This window comes from Cyprinus carpio, chromosome A5, assembly GCF_018340385.1.
Source record: "Cyprinus carpio isolate SPL01 chromosome A5, ASM1834038v1, whole genome shotgun sequence".
Lineage (NCBI taxonomy): Eukaryota > Metazoa > Chordata > Actinopteri > Cypriniformes > Cyprinidae > Cyprinus > Cyprinus carpio.
The window spans coordinates 6,130,524-6,149,507 of NC_056576.1; the positions used below are offsets into that span (position 1 = coordinate 6,130,524).

The 18,984-nt window shown below is 33.3% G+C and overlaps 1 protein-coding gene across 1 annotated transcript in view; it reads right to left on the reverse strand.

Moving 5' to 3' along the window:
• Window positions 1-18,001, reverse strand: part of LOC109066134 (target of rapamycin complex 2 subunit MAPKAP1-like) — a 38,606-nt gene extending 20,605 nt beyond the window's left edge. The window contains exons 1-6 of the mRNA XM_042757250.1: window positions 17,599-18,001; window positions 10,577-10,648; window positions 10,441-10,500; window positions 10,311-10,399; window positions 8,702-8,874; window positions 3,726-3,902 (exon numbers count right to left, since the gene is read on the reverse strand). Coding sequence (XP_042613184.1) covers window positions 3,726-3,902; window positions 8,702-8,874; window positions 10,311-10,399; window positions 10,441-10,500; window positions 10,577-10,648; window positions 17,599-17,872 — 845 coding nt within the window. The 5' untranslated portion in view covers window positions 17,873-18,001. The remainder of the gene's footprint in view (window positions 1-3,725; window positions 3,903-8,701; window positions 8,875-10,310; window positions 10,400-10,440; window positions 10,501-10,576; window positions 10,649-17,598) is intronic.
• Between the last annotated feature and the right edge of the window lie 983 nt (window positions 18,002-18,984).

Consider the following 18,984-nt stretch of genomic DNA (forward strand, 5'->3'; position numbering starts at 1 on the left):
GACTCAATAAGAGACATAACTTGTGGTTCAGTAAGCGAATGAATCATCTGAGCAGATTCAGTGAGGAAATGAGTCATCTGACTGATTCACTCCATGATTCAGACCAATGATAGAATTATGACTCTTGTCATTGCTTCAGACTGATTCACTGAACAGATCTGTACCATTTAATTATAAAACGGAATCAATATTTTTTTGCAGATGCAGTCTGAGATTCAAGAGAATCACTCTGGAATAACAGTATAGCGTTACCAGTGAAAACTGAAAGTGGATACAATTGTATCAGAAGAAAATCTTGCACACAGAAAGACTGTATTGTACTCAGAAGTGGGTGGCTTGCTTTAAGAGTGCATCCTCACATGGGGCCGAGGGCCAGTCCACGAGTCAAACTTTGAGCACATGGACGCATCACTGCGATAGACTTTATCAACAGAACAACAACCCGAGGACAGAAACCGGAGAACGCACACTTTCTGGACAGAGGACTCGCTTGTCCACTTCCATTTAGCAGTCCTGACCCATCTGCCTCGGGCCAGGGCTTCTGACAGGCTTCACGTCAGGGCGGGGATCCGGCAGAAGAGGTCGCCGGCCCCGATGGCCCACTGAGGGCCCACTGAGGGCCGAGCGCTGGCTCAGTTCTCGCCCAGGGTCCTGCAGTGCCACATCAGTGGTCCTCTCATGAAGGGAGCATGCAGCTGACCCAGAGAGCTCTGAATACAAGCCAACGGCTGAAAGCTGATAAATAAAGAACAAATAACTACAGACAAAGACATGTGAAATGCAATAATAAAGTGCAAAGCAGCTTGGCCACAAATAAATCTTAAAAAAAATAAAAAAAAAAATTGGAGTCTGTAAGTTTTTTTTTACGTTTTTGAAAGAAGTCTCTTTTGCTCACCAAGGCTGCATTTATATGAGCGCATGACCAAATCTTATTTAATTCCATAAATATATATCTATATGCTAAAGTGTTGTTGTTAAAAAAAAAAACATATATATTTATAAATGAAAAATAAATGATAGCTGAGATGAAAAAACAGAATTGTTAAGTTACAGCTGAAGCACTACAATTCCTAATACTAAAACTTAAATAAAATGAATAAAACTTAGATGTTAAAAAAAAAACAATAAAAAAACTAGTTACTAAAATTAAAAAAAAAAAAAAAACACTAAATAAAAATGAATACATAATATAAACATATCAAAATTAATTAATATTGGTGATTCAAAATGTTAATAAATACTATATCAATTATACTAAAATAACACTACTACGTCTTGTTTCATTAAGATACAGATTAAAACTACAGTAAAACAGTTGTGAAATATTATTACAATTCAAAATAACTGTTTTCTATTGGAATATATTTAATATTATAATTTATTTCTGTGATCAAAGCTTTATTACTCCAGTCTTCATTGTCACAGGATCCTTCAGAAATCATTCTAATAAGAAACATTTACAGTATTAATATCACTGTTAAAAACAGTTGCATTTTTGTGGAAAACAATCTATATTTTCAGAATAGAATCTTCAAAAGAACAGCATTTATTTAAAATGGAAATCCTTTGTAACATTATAAATGTCTTCACTGTCACTTTTGTTCAATTTAACGCATCCTTGCTGAATAAAAGTCTTAATTTCTATAAGTCATACTGAACTCAAACTTTGGAACGGTACTGTAACTTGTTGCTTTTACAGTTGATATAATGATGACGGAACAGTTCACCCAACTGCAAAAAAAAAAAAAATTCTCCAATCTGCAAAACATCTCGTTGTTTCCTAATAAAAATGATTATTTGTTCATAGGTGCAAATGTCACACAACCTAAGCAAGTATAAGAAAACATCACATAAAACCATCTGTGACGTACACAAACAAACCGAAGCTTCACTGCACAATATTAAATTCAGTATTACAGCCCAAAGCAAGGTGCTATCCAATCCAATCAGGTTCAGTCTGGCAGGGTGCCACTCAAATCCCATCAGCAACTTCCAATTAAAAGGGGGTCTCCTAATGCTTTGTCAGCCACATTAACAAAACAGCTGATTAGACATCGGCCCAAATGCACAGAAGACCAGCAATTTGATTGAGAGCTCACAAAACAAAGATAAGAGCTCGATGGAGAGGCCTGTGGAGAAACTCCAGCTTAATACAGATATTTAAACCTCATTCATTTAAGAGTTAAAACATTCTGATAATTCTCATAAGAACCTTATGAGAGGCTGTGCACTTAAACAAACTTCTAGGCTTCCAGTGAATAATAAAATAAGCGGAATATTTAATGACGGTTAGAAATGTGACAGCTTTGGGGTTAGACGTGGTTTGTTTTACCCTTTGGAATTGTGTATAAGCATACATTACCGTTCAAAGGTTTGGGATAGGTAAGCTTGTTATTTTTTGTTAAAGATTCTCTTTTGCTCACCAAGATTGCATTTATTTGATCAAAAATACAGTAAAAACTGAAATAATGTGAAATATTATTACAATCTAAAATAACTGTTTTCCATCTGACTATATTTTAAAATGTAATTTATATCTGTGGTTCAAAGCTGAATTTTCAGCTTCATTACTCCAGTCTTCAGTGTCACATGATCTTCAGAAATCATTCTAATATACTGATTTGCTGCTCAAGAAACATTTCTGATTATTATCAGTGTTGAAAACAGTTAACTTTAGATTCTCCGCTAAATAGAAAGTTAAAACAAGCATTTATTTGAAACTGAAATCTTTCGTAACAATATAATGAATGTCTTTATTGTCACTTTTGATCAATTTAATGCCTATTAAACTCTTTCAAAAATAAAACTGTACTGACCCCAAACTTTTGAACAAAAATTGTATATAGGTATAGCTTATCAAAACAAAACTGTTACCAACCCATTTTACTTGAATTAGGTATAAAGCACATCATGAGAGCAAATCAAGGAAAATTTGAATTCCTGTTAACTTTAGATGCATTCATTCATTCACAGTGAGTCAGTAATCGGGATGGGCATTTTTTTTAAAAAATGTTGTTTTTATATTTTTGGTCTTATAGAGATGTGTATTTTTTTTTTTTAGTGTGGTTTTTTGAGGAGGAAGATTTTTTTTTTTTATAGTTTTTTTGTCACATTTTCTGAACAAGCTTATGTTTAGGCATCATACACAACGCTACGTTACATCTCAAGGTTTTCATTTAGTTGAAAAAGTGTGTAAACAAAAAAATATATATATATATATATAAATTACAAAAGCATTGTACAGATTGTACATGCACTCAAGTCGACCTATGTTTATCATGTTTATATTGTTTCGCATCATTGAGAAAAACAATAATATCCACATGAAAGTTGGCTCCTCAGTCTGATAACAATAAGAACGCACCGCGACACAGACGTTCCAAAAAGTGAGGAAGTTCCAAAAGTAATTCCATTTTGTAAGATAATTTTGATCAAAGTAATTCCAAACTGCGCAAGACAGACAACGACATTCTGTGATCAAATACAATCAACTTGTTAACTCGCTCCACAGCGCCACCAAGTGCTTTTAGTTATAACTGACTTTTAGTTTGTGTGCTTAGGATTTATCATGGAATCCCTGCATTTACGGCCAGCAAAGCAACACATAGTAAAATTTGAAAAGTGTTTTCATTTTTCGAATAATAATTATAGATTGAATATTCGACTATTTGTGCACACCTCAAGTTATTAGAGGTGATAAAATAGGAGTTAAGTGGCTTTCTTACATTCGAACAAAGAGTGACTGTTTGGGCCCCAGTCCAGGAGAGGAATACTTCTCAACCAGAGCCAGCGTGCTGAAGCCAAACTTGTGTATGGGCTCGTTGGAGTCCAGCGGAGGGAAATCTGTGTCCACCTCCCCGTCATCCTCAGCGATGTGGAGGCAGTAAGTGTTGACGTTTTCACTGTGGAGGTAAGAAAGGAGAATGAGAGAGAGATCAAACTGAAAGAGTGCTGTTGTCAATGAAAGTATGTTTACTATTTCAATAAGGTAAAATCCTGTTTTCCTATTAAGCATTTGAAAGGCTTAACAGCGAGAGCATTTCACTCGCATCCGTGACAAAAACAGATATGCACAAATTGTAAACTGTATTTATGAGCACGAATAAAAAAGTCCTGCAGATCCTTAAATTTTTTTTTATTAAATGTCTTAAATATTTTAAATGGTATTACAAACATCTTAATTATCATTTTAAGAAGTCTTACGTTTGTGTATGGAAACACAGGGATTGCAATACGGCCTAATGTAGTTATTATGTTTTTATTAAACTTCAAAAGGGTATGATTTCATGAGATAAATGAGAGCTGCACGTTTTAAAAAAGTAAAAACACGGCACTATTACACGCTCTTCAGACTCACGGTTTCAGAGCATTTCTCAATCAAGATTTTATTCAAGATTACTTCAGTCGATATATATACCAAGCATTTATGGCAAGCGATTGCTTATGATCTAGTGTTGATGAATCATTACAGTGTTTACTTCATGGCACTTATATTGTAATACACTGTAGACTGTTATAAGAGTACATAAAATTTCTCCCTCATCTTTTGAATGAACAGCTGGCAATAGTAAAGTTTAGTAAAGGTGTAGTTCAGGCTTGTTTATAATTAATATAGTAATTTAAATATAATATACTGTATAATACTAAATCATAGTATTTTGTTAATAATATAGAATAATATTATTTACTAAGTTTAGAAAGGAATACAAAAATTGTATTGTTTTTTATTTGTGTATGTGTGAATGTGTATGTATGTGTGTGTATATATATATATAAAAGAAAAAAAACTGCTACAGTATGCATAATGCAGGACTTTTAATAATAAACAAGCCTGAACTACATCTTAACTCTACATGGCCTATAAATAATCATATAATTGTTTAATACAGTTTAAAGCAGAAATATTTAAAAACCTAGTGTACTTTTTGGCAGTTTAATCAACTAAATTTTTATCTTGTAAATTACTTATTGTTTCCCATTATTAAAAAAAAAATACTTATTATTTTTTTTAATTAGCATTGTGTCCCTTGGATAGCGTTTTTTTTTTTTTTAAACAAAATTATATAAGTAATAAGTATCGTATGGTATTAATTTTTTTTGTAATGAATTTCATTCATTAAATACTGACGTAACTTCTGACCATTAAATCAAAACGTATTAAATTAATTTCTAAAACTACAAGTTTCGCAAACCAAGACTTGTGTAGTATTTAGTTTGTGTCTGTGGAAAAGTGGTTCTGAAGGACTCTTTCTAAAACTCTGGTTTGGTGATAAAGGCCAACATCGCTCTCCCGACCCTAGACGAGAACAACAGAAACATCACACAAAAGCACCCAGACACAATTTATGAGTCAGGGCATTTAAATAGGGGCTATTCATTGAGGGGCAAAAACACTGAGGGCTTGTTGGGATGCAGTCTGGCACAGAATGAGTATGAATCAAAAGAGATGCACTGGGAAGAGTTAACTTCATTGGTTTCATGGTTAAATCTTTTCTTATATCATTACATACAGCATCCGCTGGCCGTATTCCAGAATACTTTTGCCCAGAGCTTTGTTTTATATCATCCATCAGAAATACAAAACTAACAGCAGCCTATTCCATGTTTCATTCAGCGCAGACATGTTAAGCTTTTGTCTTTATGATATAGTTTTCATCGCTCTAGGATTTGCACTGGGACGATGGCGTTTCAATTTGCTCTGACCCCTGAGCTGTAAAGACTAACTCTCATAGTGTTAATCAGACCCTTGAGAGAAAGTCCTGGACCTCAAGCACCACAACTTTTTTTGTAGTTTCAGTAACATGCACTCCTTTTCTGTTTCACCCTTCAAATTCTGGGATATACAAGACAACTGCTGTCTTTTGAATATTTAAGACCATTGCATAATCTTGTTTCAAAAGACCTTCTCTTATCCCTATTAAGCCTACCATATTTAATACGCAAATTTCTAAGGCCTCTAAATTACCAACATGATCAAAATCTATGAAAATCTATGAAGACCTCTTTAATTTACATTACAAGCTACAAAACAGAAACATTCCACTGTACAATAGTAATAAATGGCTGTCATAATTTCTTCACATTAAGCCGAACTTTCATTTTGGCAGTTTGTCATGAAGTCTTTTGATTTGCAGTGTGTATTTGAGGACAGTTTGAGTTGCCTTATTTTTTTCTGGATTATGCGTTCTATGATTTATCATAAAAATTGTCTAAAGAAATTAACTGACAAACTTAAAATGTAACCAAAAGAAAACAATTTAGAACAAAATGTTTTTGTCAAATCATAATTGTCGATTATTCCCTTGAAATTGTAATTGCGATTATTAATTACGATTATCACAATTTACACTGAATGATATTTATACCATTGTTTGATGCAACTGCATGCCATATTTTTATATGAAAATAAACAAGCTGAAAACACCCTAACTGCAAAACTTTTAGTGCTTTTCTATAGTATTAAGCCTCAAATGCCATCTATACACCGGATTGGTTTCTTCGAATGATAAAAAAGTAAAAATATGAATGGTATTATAATAAAACTAAAATAAAAAAAAAAAATGGGAAAACCCCTAGAGATAACATGTAGAAAGAAAAAACACACCTTAAGCACTCAGAATAACGTAAGTGGACTTAAGTGATTAATTGCCACTTTTACACGATTACGCAATTGTGCCATTCATAATTGTAATCACGATTAGAAATTTGATTAATTGTACAGCTGTACTATACAGTACAGTATACTGTACAAATTATAACATGGATGAAAATATTCTTCCTTAAAATTATTATTATAATGATTATTATTACTTTAAGAAGTAAATTTTAGTAAGCAATAATAATAATAATTCCTGATATCGTTTCTTTAACAAAAAAACAAACCTTTATTCTAGCAGTTTGTCATGAAGACCTTGCAGTGTGCGTCTTACGATAATTCAAGTCATGTGTTTTTCTGACTCAGTTTACACCTATATTAAGCACAGTCCACTTGTGATTATGTGTCTGGAGGATAATGCCAGATATAAAGGGGTTCATTCTAATAAAATACTCAAAAACTGGATTGGCGATAGGAGAGAGGGATTTTATTGGGAAATTGTTGGCTTGCCCTGACAGCATTCTGAACGTCTTGAAGAACCGTTTCTGAATTCAAGAGGGGCGTCCCTTTACCTTGATCCTCACTCAAAAGCAGGAGGTAGCCGCCTCATTTAAACCCCACACAAGTCCCGTATCTCTTCCTCGCTACAGCCTGACCCACCTCCAGGGGAAAAGACTCATTGATATGCCAATCAGGTCTCACATCCACCACCAAGACTGTATTTTTGAGTGTGTGAGGTGCCAAGGTGGGAATAGAGGGAATCTTGCTTTTTTTCTGGTCTCCTCTCTGTTTTAATGGTCACCCTCTCCTCAATCTGACCGAAGTATAAATCTTCATATTGTACCACGTACCAGGGAGAAAATTCCTGCGCTACCCGGTCAGCAAACCTCGGAGACGTACTGAATGAGGAGATGAGAAAGAAACCCAGGGGAATCCCTGCCTTTGCTGGGAAAGGTCAAGACTGGCATTAGCAGCAGAGGTAGATGGGAAAGGAATATAAATGCCTCTGCGAAGGATCATTACTTGGAGAGCAGCACTTTCTAAGTTGGTTGATAACAAACATATTTTATTTATGGCACCGTAAACAATTATCCACTAAGCAGGGATCGACAGTGCAAGCATTTCACTCGCATTTGTGACTAAAAATAGATGTGTGCAAACTGCAAAATGTATTTAGGATACATGTGAGAATAAAAAGTAGGTTCCCACGGGTCCTTAAAGTATTTTTTTTATTTCATAAAAAGTAAAAAATAATGGCATAACAAATGTCTTATTTATCATTTTAAGAGGCCTTAAATTTGGAGCTGGAAACCAGGAATTGCTATATGGCTTAATGCAGTGTTATTTTAATTTTTTTAAATATTTTGAATTAGGTTTTATTTTGATATGTTCTGCTTTCATTTCAATTTTAGTTAAAGTTTTAGTAATTTTGTTGTGGGTTTTTTTTTTTCTTTAATAAGTCTGTATAGTTTTTTTATTAGTTTTATTTCAGTTTAAGTATTATTTAAGTACATCAAGTTAAAATAATTGAAAATAAAAAATATAGCCTTGGCTATAATAATTCTAACTAAAATAAATTAAGTTTATGTTTTTATATTTCATTTAAGTTAACATGTATTTTTTTTTTTTCAAGTAACAAAAATGTGTTTTAGTTAACCATATTAATAATATGATTATTAAACTTCAACAGGCAATGATTTAATAAAATTAAATTATTAAATAAAAATGTAGGGAGTAAAGATTAGGGAGAAAAATGTACATTCTTACAACCATCTAAAACATATTACAATATGAACTGTGCATAACACAATTTATGCATAAAATAAACTGTATCTGGCACTTAATTCAATGTTTAAAATATAAATAGTTACATAATTATTAAAAAAATACAGTCTGAAGCACAAATATTTAGAAAATTAAATGTCTCCTTGTTTCTTTTTATTATGGAAAAACGTGCCTCAAGTGCCTTATGCGCTCCTAAATTTTTCAAATTAGGAGAATCAAGTCATGCGCTGAGAATAACTTTAACACACTTAAGCACTGGAATACGTGGAGATATCAAATTCTTATATAGGATGCATGTGTAAAAAGCTTTTTTCTACTAACGTGAGCTTGGGTTCGCGGCCCTCGCAGGTGTACTGCCAGCAGATGAGCCCGATAAGATCGTGGACCCGAGCGTTAGCCATCGTAACCACCGTCATGGGGTGAAGCTTTTCTTGGGTCGACTGCATTGAGAGGTAGACGTCAATTTTTTTGGTTGCCGTTGTACCAACATGGCCCTGAAAAAGACAATTGAAAAGATACTGTAAAATTCAAAGCAAAAAGTAAGAAAACAGATTTTAAAAAACTGTCAAATTATGCCTTATACTGAGCCTTGGTGCTCACACAGTAGGCGCAGGTTTGAATCTGGTTTGTGTCACGTTCTGACTTTATTAAAGATCTTTATTCTCTAAATAATTTTGTTTTCTCTTAAACTGTCATTACAAGTAGCAAAAAAATAAAAATAAAAAAAAACAAATAAAAACAAATAAAATAAACATTCAGACATTATATATTTTATAATGTAATATATATATATATACATATATATATATATATATATTAGATGATTAAAAAATTAAATAATACAAATAAATAAATAAAAAATTAACAGAATCACAAATATTTATTACCAATGGTAAATAAATAAATAAATAAATAAATAAATAGGGATATTGCTAATATCTCAACATTAAAATAACTGGGCTGTATTGTAAGATTTTATTGGAAGTGGAAAAGACTTATTGCATTCCTGACAAATTCACATCACAGAAAACAGAATGTAAAAACATGAATCTAAAGAGCCAAAGGGGGGAACAGGTGATAAAGGCGGCTGTAAGTGATGCACAATGACAAACTACATCTAAAATCTCCAAGACTGTGAAAAAATTAAAACGGCAGTCTTTCTCTTTTCTGTGAAGGTGTTATAGCCTGGAGCTGATCCTAACGCAAGGAGACAGGAGAGAAAACTGCATGACACCAGCTGTTTCTCAACAATGGCTGTTAAAGGTGAGGTTTGAAAATTAAGTTTAGAAGTAATTTCTTGACCATGTAAATGTTTTTAATCATGCAAGAGAGGAAAGGTTCAGCCATGCATGATGACCAATTAATAACAATCAGGGTTATTATGGTTAACTAAAACTGAAACAATTACCATATTAATAATAATAATCTAATAATAATCTATTAATAATAATAATCTAATTTAAAATTATTTAAATTAAAAAATTCAGCTAGTTGCCAAGGCAACATTTTTTTAATCTAATTTTTTAACTTTTAAACTAAAAAAACATTATAAACTAAACGAAAAAAAAAAAAAAAATTAATTAGACATAATTAATATAAAAATGATTTATTTTGTATAATAAATATTTAATAATGAATAATATAAATGACTTTAACTAAAATTAAAATGAATACGGAAATGATACATAAAAATGTATATCTATTTTAACTAACTAGCAAAATTATATCTCACAAATGGAGGCAAATGGAAGCTTATATTTTATTTCGTTAGAATAATTTGGATGATGGATCGCGCACAACACGACCAGAGGCATTTATTAAGAATGTCAATTTTGATCTCATGTTGACTTTGAAAGACCTCAATATTCAAAGATAATATAGCATGTAATTTTAGAGGAAAAGTACTTAGTCTAGACACAAAAGTGCTCACCTTGCCATCAAATTTGGAGTACTCGTTGAAGGGGTTGTTGAGCTGCTGAGGACACTGTTCTAAGCCGCAGCGGAGGTGTGGATTTACTGGCCATGATTCTGCCGGGGCCCTGTCCCCTAAAGTCCCTTCTCTGTGCTCCGGGGCCTGTCCCTAAAGTCCTTCTTTTCAAAAAGTGAGCTCAAGTCGTCTGCTACAAATAAAAAATAAAAATCAAGATAGAGGAACAAAATATTCAGAGGATTATATTTTGAGTATGGCTACTGTACCTGATTGAGACGAGCTTCTCTCTTTCCACTGGATGTTTTTGCACTTGATCTGGTTCTGTCGTTCTTCGTTCCCTCAGTCGATACCCCCAGTCCTTTGAGCTTTAAATGAAAAGACCTTGATCTATTGACATTGTTATTTGTGTTTGATCTATTAACAGTGTCGTTCAGGGAGCATATTATAAAAAACACACCACCTAATTCAAAGTTCACGCATATTATAACAGTGATTAACAAACACAAGGGCTGAATTCACCTGGTGAAAAAATCTGCAGTGGGTAATCATACCTTTTTATATATGATGGTTATCAGTATAATGATTTATAAGTTATTTATTATATTGATTGTCTTGTCATGTAAATGTCAATGTTTGGCTCACTATTACACTAGTCTTGGTTTTATTCATCAATTTGTCTCAATAAATCATTATTATTGTTTTTTTTCATCAATAAGCTGTCAAAGAAGTGCTTGGATGAATCTCACAAACAAATGAACAAGTAATTTACCACGTCATATATTTGTATTTTTTATGCAAAGAAAATGGAGGTGTACAATATTTTTTTTTTTTTTTTTTTGATTGTAATATTATTTAATACTTTTAATTAAAAATTTAAAGATGGGGGGAAAATAAATATTTTTTTTTGGTTTTTTTTTTTTTTTTATTGTTATTATTTCATGCCCCCTCAAAAAAATAAATCATTACGTGACATAGAAAAGCTGCTAATCCTGTCTCTACATAATCATTGTTTTTTTTTTGTTTTGTTTTTTTTTTTTAGTTCTAATTTAATAATATATCATATTTTTATATCATATCATATTTTTCACCATTACAGTAATGAGAATTTTTAAATATAATGAAAATGTCACAAAGAAAAAAAAAAAAAAGATTAAAAATGAATGGTCTTAAAACACTCTCAATTATTCATGTATCCAGATATACCAGAATATCTACAGAAGTACAAGGCATTTCCCATTTACTTCATGTGTCTACAGCTGATCTACATTATATTTTATTTTCCAAACACATAAAAATGCATTGTAAACATTATGATATATGCGAAATATGCATATGCGTATAGTATAATGTTTGTGTTCTTGTTTTCAATATGCATTTTGTTTTTTGTTGCTTTTTTGCATTTTTTTGTAGTTTGTTACATTTGATATTTTTGTTATTTGTGAAATTTTATACTAGTCTGATTTGTGCACTTCAGGTGTTTGTTTAGGAGCGGGATTGGATATGTATTTTTGTATGCGGATGTAATATGCTTTCATTTGTGGGGATGTAGTTTCTCTTTAAGGATTTTTGCTCTACATCTATTATTCTCAAGTCAAAAGTGTTTTGTTGATTCTGGAACTTCACCCTGAGTGGTCTGAGATGTTCCACATGAAGGTTATTTTTGCTCTACATCTATTATTCTCAAGTCAAAGATGCACAATAGTTACCCCCCCCCCCCCCCCCCCTCCCACAGTGGAAAAACAGCACAATTACAGATGCACAAATATATACGTGACCATAAAGCATGAAATACACTCTATCCGCAAATATGTGAAGGTTGACGATTTGTTTATTTTGAATTATGTGTCTTGATGGAATTTGTTATGCTTTGATGTTTTGGATTATTGGGTTTATTAGTTTAGACAGTAAAGAGCATGCATTATGTATTTTTTATTACTTCACAATGTGTATGTTAGACTGTACCCTGCCTGACAGGAGCTTTGAAGATTTACAATATTGAACACTGTTATTATACTAGACATGAAATTAGATTTATTATTATTATTATTATTATTATTATTATTATACGAGTCAAGATGTCCCATTTTGGTGGCTGCATCAAATCAAATTTACAAAAGTGATTTTAAATACATAAAAATCATGTTAAATAAAAGTAAAATGTATGTTTTATTGTTTCAAATAACTTTTGTGAAAATAAAATGTCAAAATGTGGATGAAATAATGTTCAATAGTCATTCAGTGTAACAGATACATTTATGTAAAATGAAACAATATACTAATTCTGACAAAAAGTGATCGTTCTAAATTTTATTATATTCTTGATTTACAGTGTAACTCAAACCAAAATTTATTCAGACATCTTCAACCTTTCACACATTATCAGAGTTTATTCGCTATAGTTTAGAAAATGGTAATACAATGTGACAAGAACTCAGAGTTAAACTTTGTCAGAAAAAACTCATCTTGATAATGTCAGACACTTAAAGGGATACTCCAGCCCAAAATGAAAATTTTTGTCATTAATCACTTACCCCCATGTCATTCCAAACCCGCAAAAGCTCTGTGTGCAATCTGGGTTATATGAAGCGATGGAAACACTCTTTGTAAGCGAAGAAAACAAAAATAACAACTTTATTCAATAATTCCTTTGTCAACAGTCTCCTCTGTGTCTCTCCATATCACCGTATACCGTTCTGTATCATCCGCACCACAAGGAGGCATACGGTGATATGGAGAGACACAGAGGATCTGTGTCTCTACAAAAGGAAATTTAAAATATATATTATTTTGTTTTCTTCACTTACACAAAAGTGTTGTTCTGCATTCAATTTTCACCCCCCCCCAGATTGCACGCTCTCTGATGGCAGATGGAGTATTCTGACGATTGACTTGTCATATCTTTTATGGACCTTCACACTGTTATTGTATGGACAAGTCTATGGGACAGTTCACCAAGCCTCTCAGGTTTTCACACGACTCCAGGTTGCATCCAAAATATCTTAAATTGTGTTCTGAAGATGAACGAAGCTTTACGGGTTTGGAACGACATGGGAGTAAGTGATTAATGACAACATTTTCATTTTGGGGTGGAGTATCCCTTTAAGCAAAACATGGTCAGGGCAAAGTGTCAGAATAATTTTTGGTCCCAAATTTTTATCAATATTACCGATAATCCACTGTATGAAGAATTTTTGGGTATAATATGTCACAGTTTACTTTATTTTGCAATCCACACTTAATAAACACATAAATGAACTACAGTGTCCTGCACCCACTAGTTAAAGAATATCAAAAATGATATTTGGTGTCTGACTAATTTTTGGTTTGACTGTATATTATGTTTTACATTTTATTAAGTGTTCTAAATTTTATTTATTTATTTCCCCTAAAGGGTGCACATTACTACCTTAAAGATACCTATTAGTACCTTTAGAAAGGGTGGTGGACGGGTGAGTGATTTTTTTTGTTTTTTTTTTTTTTTATATATGTTTTTATGGGTGTGCAGTATGTAGTTGGTTGTTGGATATCAACCCCATTTAAAAAAAAAAAAAAAATAGTGATTTCACGACGGTTTCAACGGCAACAACATAAACAAACGTTACTGTGCATGTGTTTTATTTTTGGACCTAACTTAACTTTCGGTAGACTTCCAAACAGAACCAATAACAACAGCTAAGTAGTTCCTCTACAGTAGATTATTTTTGATAACAAGCAAAATATGTTTGCTGCGTAAAAGAGACTTTCTCTCTTACTCTCTGCCAGCAGGAGGTGCTTTAAAGCAGGAGAAACAGAGGTTTGCCAGTAACTGCTGTACACAAAGCAGAGCTGAGCTCACAAACGCTGCTTTATCAGCCATATAACATGCAAGATGAAATGAAAATGACATCGAAAATTTAATAGATTAATTAAAGATAGTCTTCCTTCAGAAATACAGTGATATAAAAACATCCGAGCCGTACGTGCATGTACTATTCATGTTTATTCAACGAAGCCTTTTGGAAAATCAGTCAGTTTTGATTCCCTTTCGTTTCGTTTGCCATTTGATGTTTCTCAAATGCAACAGAAATGGCAGCGCTTATGAGTTGGGCAATGCGGTGGTCGCGCCAGTGCGACCACTCACAAAAATTAGTCGCACCGGCAGAAAAAAAGGTAGCAAAATGTGACCATTTGGTCGCAGTCTGGAGCCCTGCACTGGAAACAGGTTTGCAAAGGCAAGATCATCTAAGAGTACAAGTCCGTTTCAGTCAGTTGCCATTCCCAGCCAACAAGCACAATCTCTGAGTGGTTGATACAGTAAAGACTAACATAGCTGCATTAACAGGAAAGCTTTGAGGTAAAGACAAAGCAGCACAAGGATTTACCCTCAGTTTCACAGAAAAGGCTTAAGCCTAGTCCCAGAGTAAAATGCATGTCTGGGCTGTTTAAACTGAAAGAAACTTGCACTGACTGATCTTAAAATCTGTCACTGCCACTGATTTGTCTCAAGATGCACATCAGTAGTGTTTTAATCTAAGGCACATTTATAAAAGCTACTTAAATGTCCTAACTGAACTATGGCCTAATTCTGGTTTAACCTAAGCCCCATCTGTGAAAACAGGCCATAGCGTTTAAGTCCAGCCTAACTTTCTGCTTCATTTTGCTCCAAGGTTTCAGACTATTCATAATCAGTAAGCAGCAGGGATGGGAATAGTAAGGAAATGAACGATTCTGGCTCTGATTTGGATTCCACTTAAAGATTCTGGCTCCTTAAGGATTGCATTAACAATTCTTTCAGGTTTTCTGAATGAGCTCTATTTAGGAAGCATTTTGTTTTCAACTGCAATCAATTGCATTTAGTGCACTCAGCAGCCTGTCATCAATGAGTTCAGATATTCAACAACAATACAAATACACAGAACTTCATCTAATGCCATATTTTGCTTAATGAACAAATGTTTTAAATCAATAATAACTTTCTGGAGAGGAACCAGAACAGTTATCCGAAAAGGCTCCAGTTCTCACTTCACAACCATAATATGCTGTGATTTCTATCCATCTGCAAGTAGAGATGTGCATTTTGGTTATTTTTCCTAACCGACAACTGACGCTCGTTAACCGATTATTAACCGTTAACCAACAAGATTATTTTAAATTAGAATTAGAAACGTGTTGAATGAAATTAGAAAGGATAAGTGTCTGTGACCCGTTAAAAATACTAACATTTGCTTCACGGGGATTCATTTTACATGCGCAAAAAGCAGAAAACAGCAGAACATGAGGATTCACATGGTCTTCATATCACATCACACACCTGCAAAGCTCTTCTGCGAGTGGAGGCAACATAATAAGGGCTAGGGTATATATATATATTATATTATAACTATAAAATATATATAATATAGGGCTATTAATCAGATATATATAAAAGTTTTGGTTTATAATATATATGTGTACAGGGATATTATGAGATATAAAGCAACACGAATCACAAAATAGGCCATATGTTACACTTCAAAAATATATTTTTGCTTAAATGAAATAATTAAAGAAAATTAATATATGAGAAAAACGGCAGTTTCATCGGGGTTTCATCTTTTTGTAATGCTGCACTTTTAAAGGAAACCAGACGAATATTTGTATATAAAGCGGCATTCTATAATATTTCTATATTTAGGCTATAAAATATATTATTTACACCACAGAGATTTGTTTTTATATGTGAATGTACAACAAATAAAAGGCCAAACGAAATATAATAGCTTAAATCTAAAATCCGATTATCTTTTATGTCTGCGAAAAGAAGAGTAGACCTATATTTTAGTTGCTTTACCCCATTGTGTTAGACGGATAAAGGAGAAGATATTCTAGGTGATTGAGCTGGCATGCTTGCACGAGGTAAAATTTCTGATGCATTTGCACACTGTGGTTGAGCTTGCGTTGAATGTTTGCATGTTTTTTGTATTAATTGAATATGGTGAGTGTTAATTATGGTGATAGAATAAAAAAAGTCAGTAATAAGTTTTGGATATGTAGTAAAATCACTACTGTGTTGTTAAGTGTTATCACTGTACCGCTGTGATGTTACGCCAAAACATTTTGTTTTAATGTTGGATATTGGAACGCGAGTGAAGTAGGCTACATAATAAATAATAATTTGGCATTCAAATACATCGCGAATACGGAAACATTTGATTTTGTGTCGAATGAGAGACCCAGCGTTGGTTTTAGTTTCGTTTTAGCCTAAATGAATTCGTTTTGGCTTTTCATTTATATTGCTATAACTTCTTAAAGGCCTATTTTTAATTCTTGTTCTTTTCTAAATACTGTTAATTGAAAGGATTTGTTGTGGCGCTATGTTTACAGTGTTTATTATAATGTTTGTAAACATTTTGCGTCGGCATTAGCCCTATTTCTGAATGAAATAATAAAATGCAACTTGTTTTTTTTTCTCTAAAAAAAATTAAATAAATTATACTCATAGCCTATTTTAACCAAGCAGCAAACCTTTTTAAATATTTTGTTAAATTACTGAAAATAAATAAATAAATGACTTTTTAAACTGTTTAACTGATTGTATTAATCAGTCAAAATTCTTACCAGTTGGTTAACGGTTAACCTGTTAAAATGAACATCCCTATCTGCAAGCCATGCAGCAGTTCAAATGATGACTGTTTTTATCAGCTGTTTAGCCTCTCATTCTGATGGCACCCATTCACTGCAGAGCATCCATTGATGAGCAAGTAATGTAACGCTAAATTTCTCCAAATCTGTTCCCATGAATCAATAAACTCATCTACATTTTGAATGGCCTGAGTGTAATCAAGTTTTCTACAAATGTTAATTTTTGGCTGAACTATTTCTTTAAGTTAGTCCGAGTGACACAATACTGGAATTTCTAACTTCAATACAATGCCTTGAATAATATAGATAATCAATACCATTATTGATAACACAGGGAAAAACTGACACAACATTAAGGGGATAAAATTGGGCAGTGATTAATTAATACTTGAAAGAGTTAATCTTTAAACTTTTACTTTGGTGAATAACTACAGGGAAGCCTTCCAAGGTTCTGTGGCAACAGGTTTACAACCGTTTCTCGTTACAAATCTAGCCAAATGCTGTAATCACACAAAAATACTGGAAATTGCGCAAATGTAAAAATAAAGTGCAACTGCAACTCATCTAACAATCTTAAAACCAAGTGTGAGAAGGTTTTGGGCGTTTCGTTTTTACCTGCACCAGCCACATCAGTAAGCTGGATTAAGCCCCCGTAAGCAGAAAGTCTGAGAGTCAGACAGCTACTTGCCTGTGTTGGAGCGCCGTCGGATGCCAAAGTCCCAGCTGGAGGTGATATCGACAGACTGAGAGAGATCGCAGTTCTGTCCGTCTCCTCCACCGCTGCCGTCTCCATACGAACCCCCGGACGAGCCCCCACCGGCGGACGCTGCAAACGAATGGCACTTCTCCAGATCCACGTCGTGGTCGATCAGGACCATCTCACACATCCCGGTGTCATCGCTGGTCACGTGCGACTGCCGGATGTGGGCCAGGATGATGGCGGGGTTGTCCAGGAAAGCCATTCTAAGCACCAGCCCCTCACCCCTCTGTCGCGCTCCGGTTCTCCGTCCGGATGTGCCGACCCTCAGTCGGCGTTAGAGGCTGAAGATCTCCTCAGCAATGCAGCGTCTTCTTTTCCTTCTTTTTGTTTTTGTTTTTATTCTTCTCTTCTTGGTGGTGGGATGTGTGTGTGTGTGTGGGGTGTAACAGAGAAGATGTTTTTGAGTTTTGCGACAAATGTGTTTTGTGTTATATTTTAACTATAATAAAGCCTACTGTAACATACTTGATATGCAAATTTCTACATGATCAAAACTTTGCTGAAAATTCTGCTGTTCACAACCTACATGCCTTCTGTCGTCTGATTGATAGTTTAACATTTTTAGTAAATCAAAGGTCTTTTAACATAACTGTAAAAACATCCAACCTCATTTTTGTTTTGTTTTTTGCTGTGAAATCTTTACTGAGTGATTTAAAGTGACAGCTGATATTTATTTATACATATTTTATGTGAGTAGTCTCCGATACTACTGTATAAGATCTCACTTATTTACATTATAAGCGATCTGAATTATATTTTTAGCCATATAAATAACAACATCTATGAAAAATTTCATATTTCTGCTTCATAAACGGGGCAAAAAAGTTCAATATACTGTTAAATAAAATAAAAAAAAATAATAATTTGTCCAACTATTATTTCATATGTCAGGCTTTAGCTGTAAATATATTTAGAGAGTGTATAAATTAGAATAAATATGTACCATCCACAGAGCTTCTTACAAAAAGTCAAACTGAAATCGTGAATTTAATAAGTTTAGGACAAAATTCAGGAGGGGTACACACAGGTACAATGGATAAACCAGTATTCCAGTCTCTATTATTTTTCTCATGAGGATGTTTATGATATAAACACACAGTAAAGCAAATAAACGTTTAGTTACTAACTAGCTGTCATGATCGCTCCTGTCACCTAAAAGACAAACAACAACCTTCCTAACTATCCCAAGATATAAGCAGGGACCCCCATAACTTAGTGTTACACCACATGTTAAAACGTTTTTCAAAATCCTGATTTGTAAACAAAATAACAAATGATAATGCTAAAATGCTAATTAGCCAGAAAACTATCAAT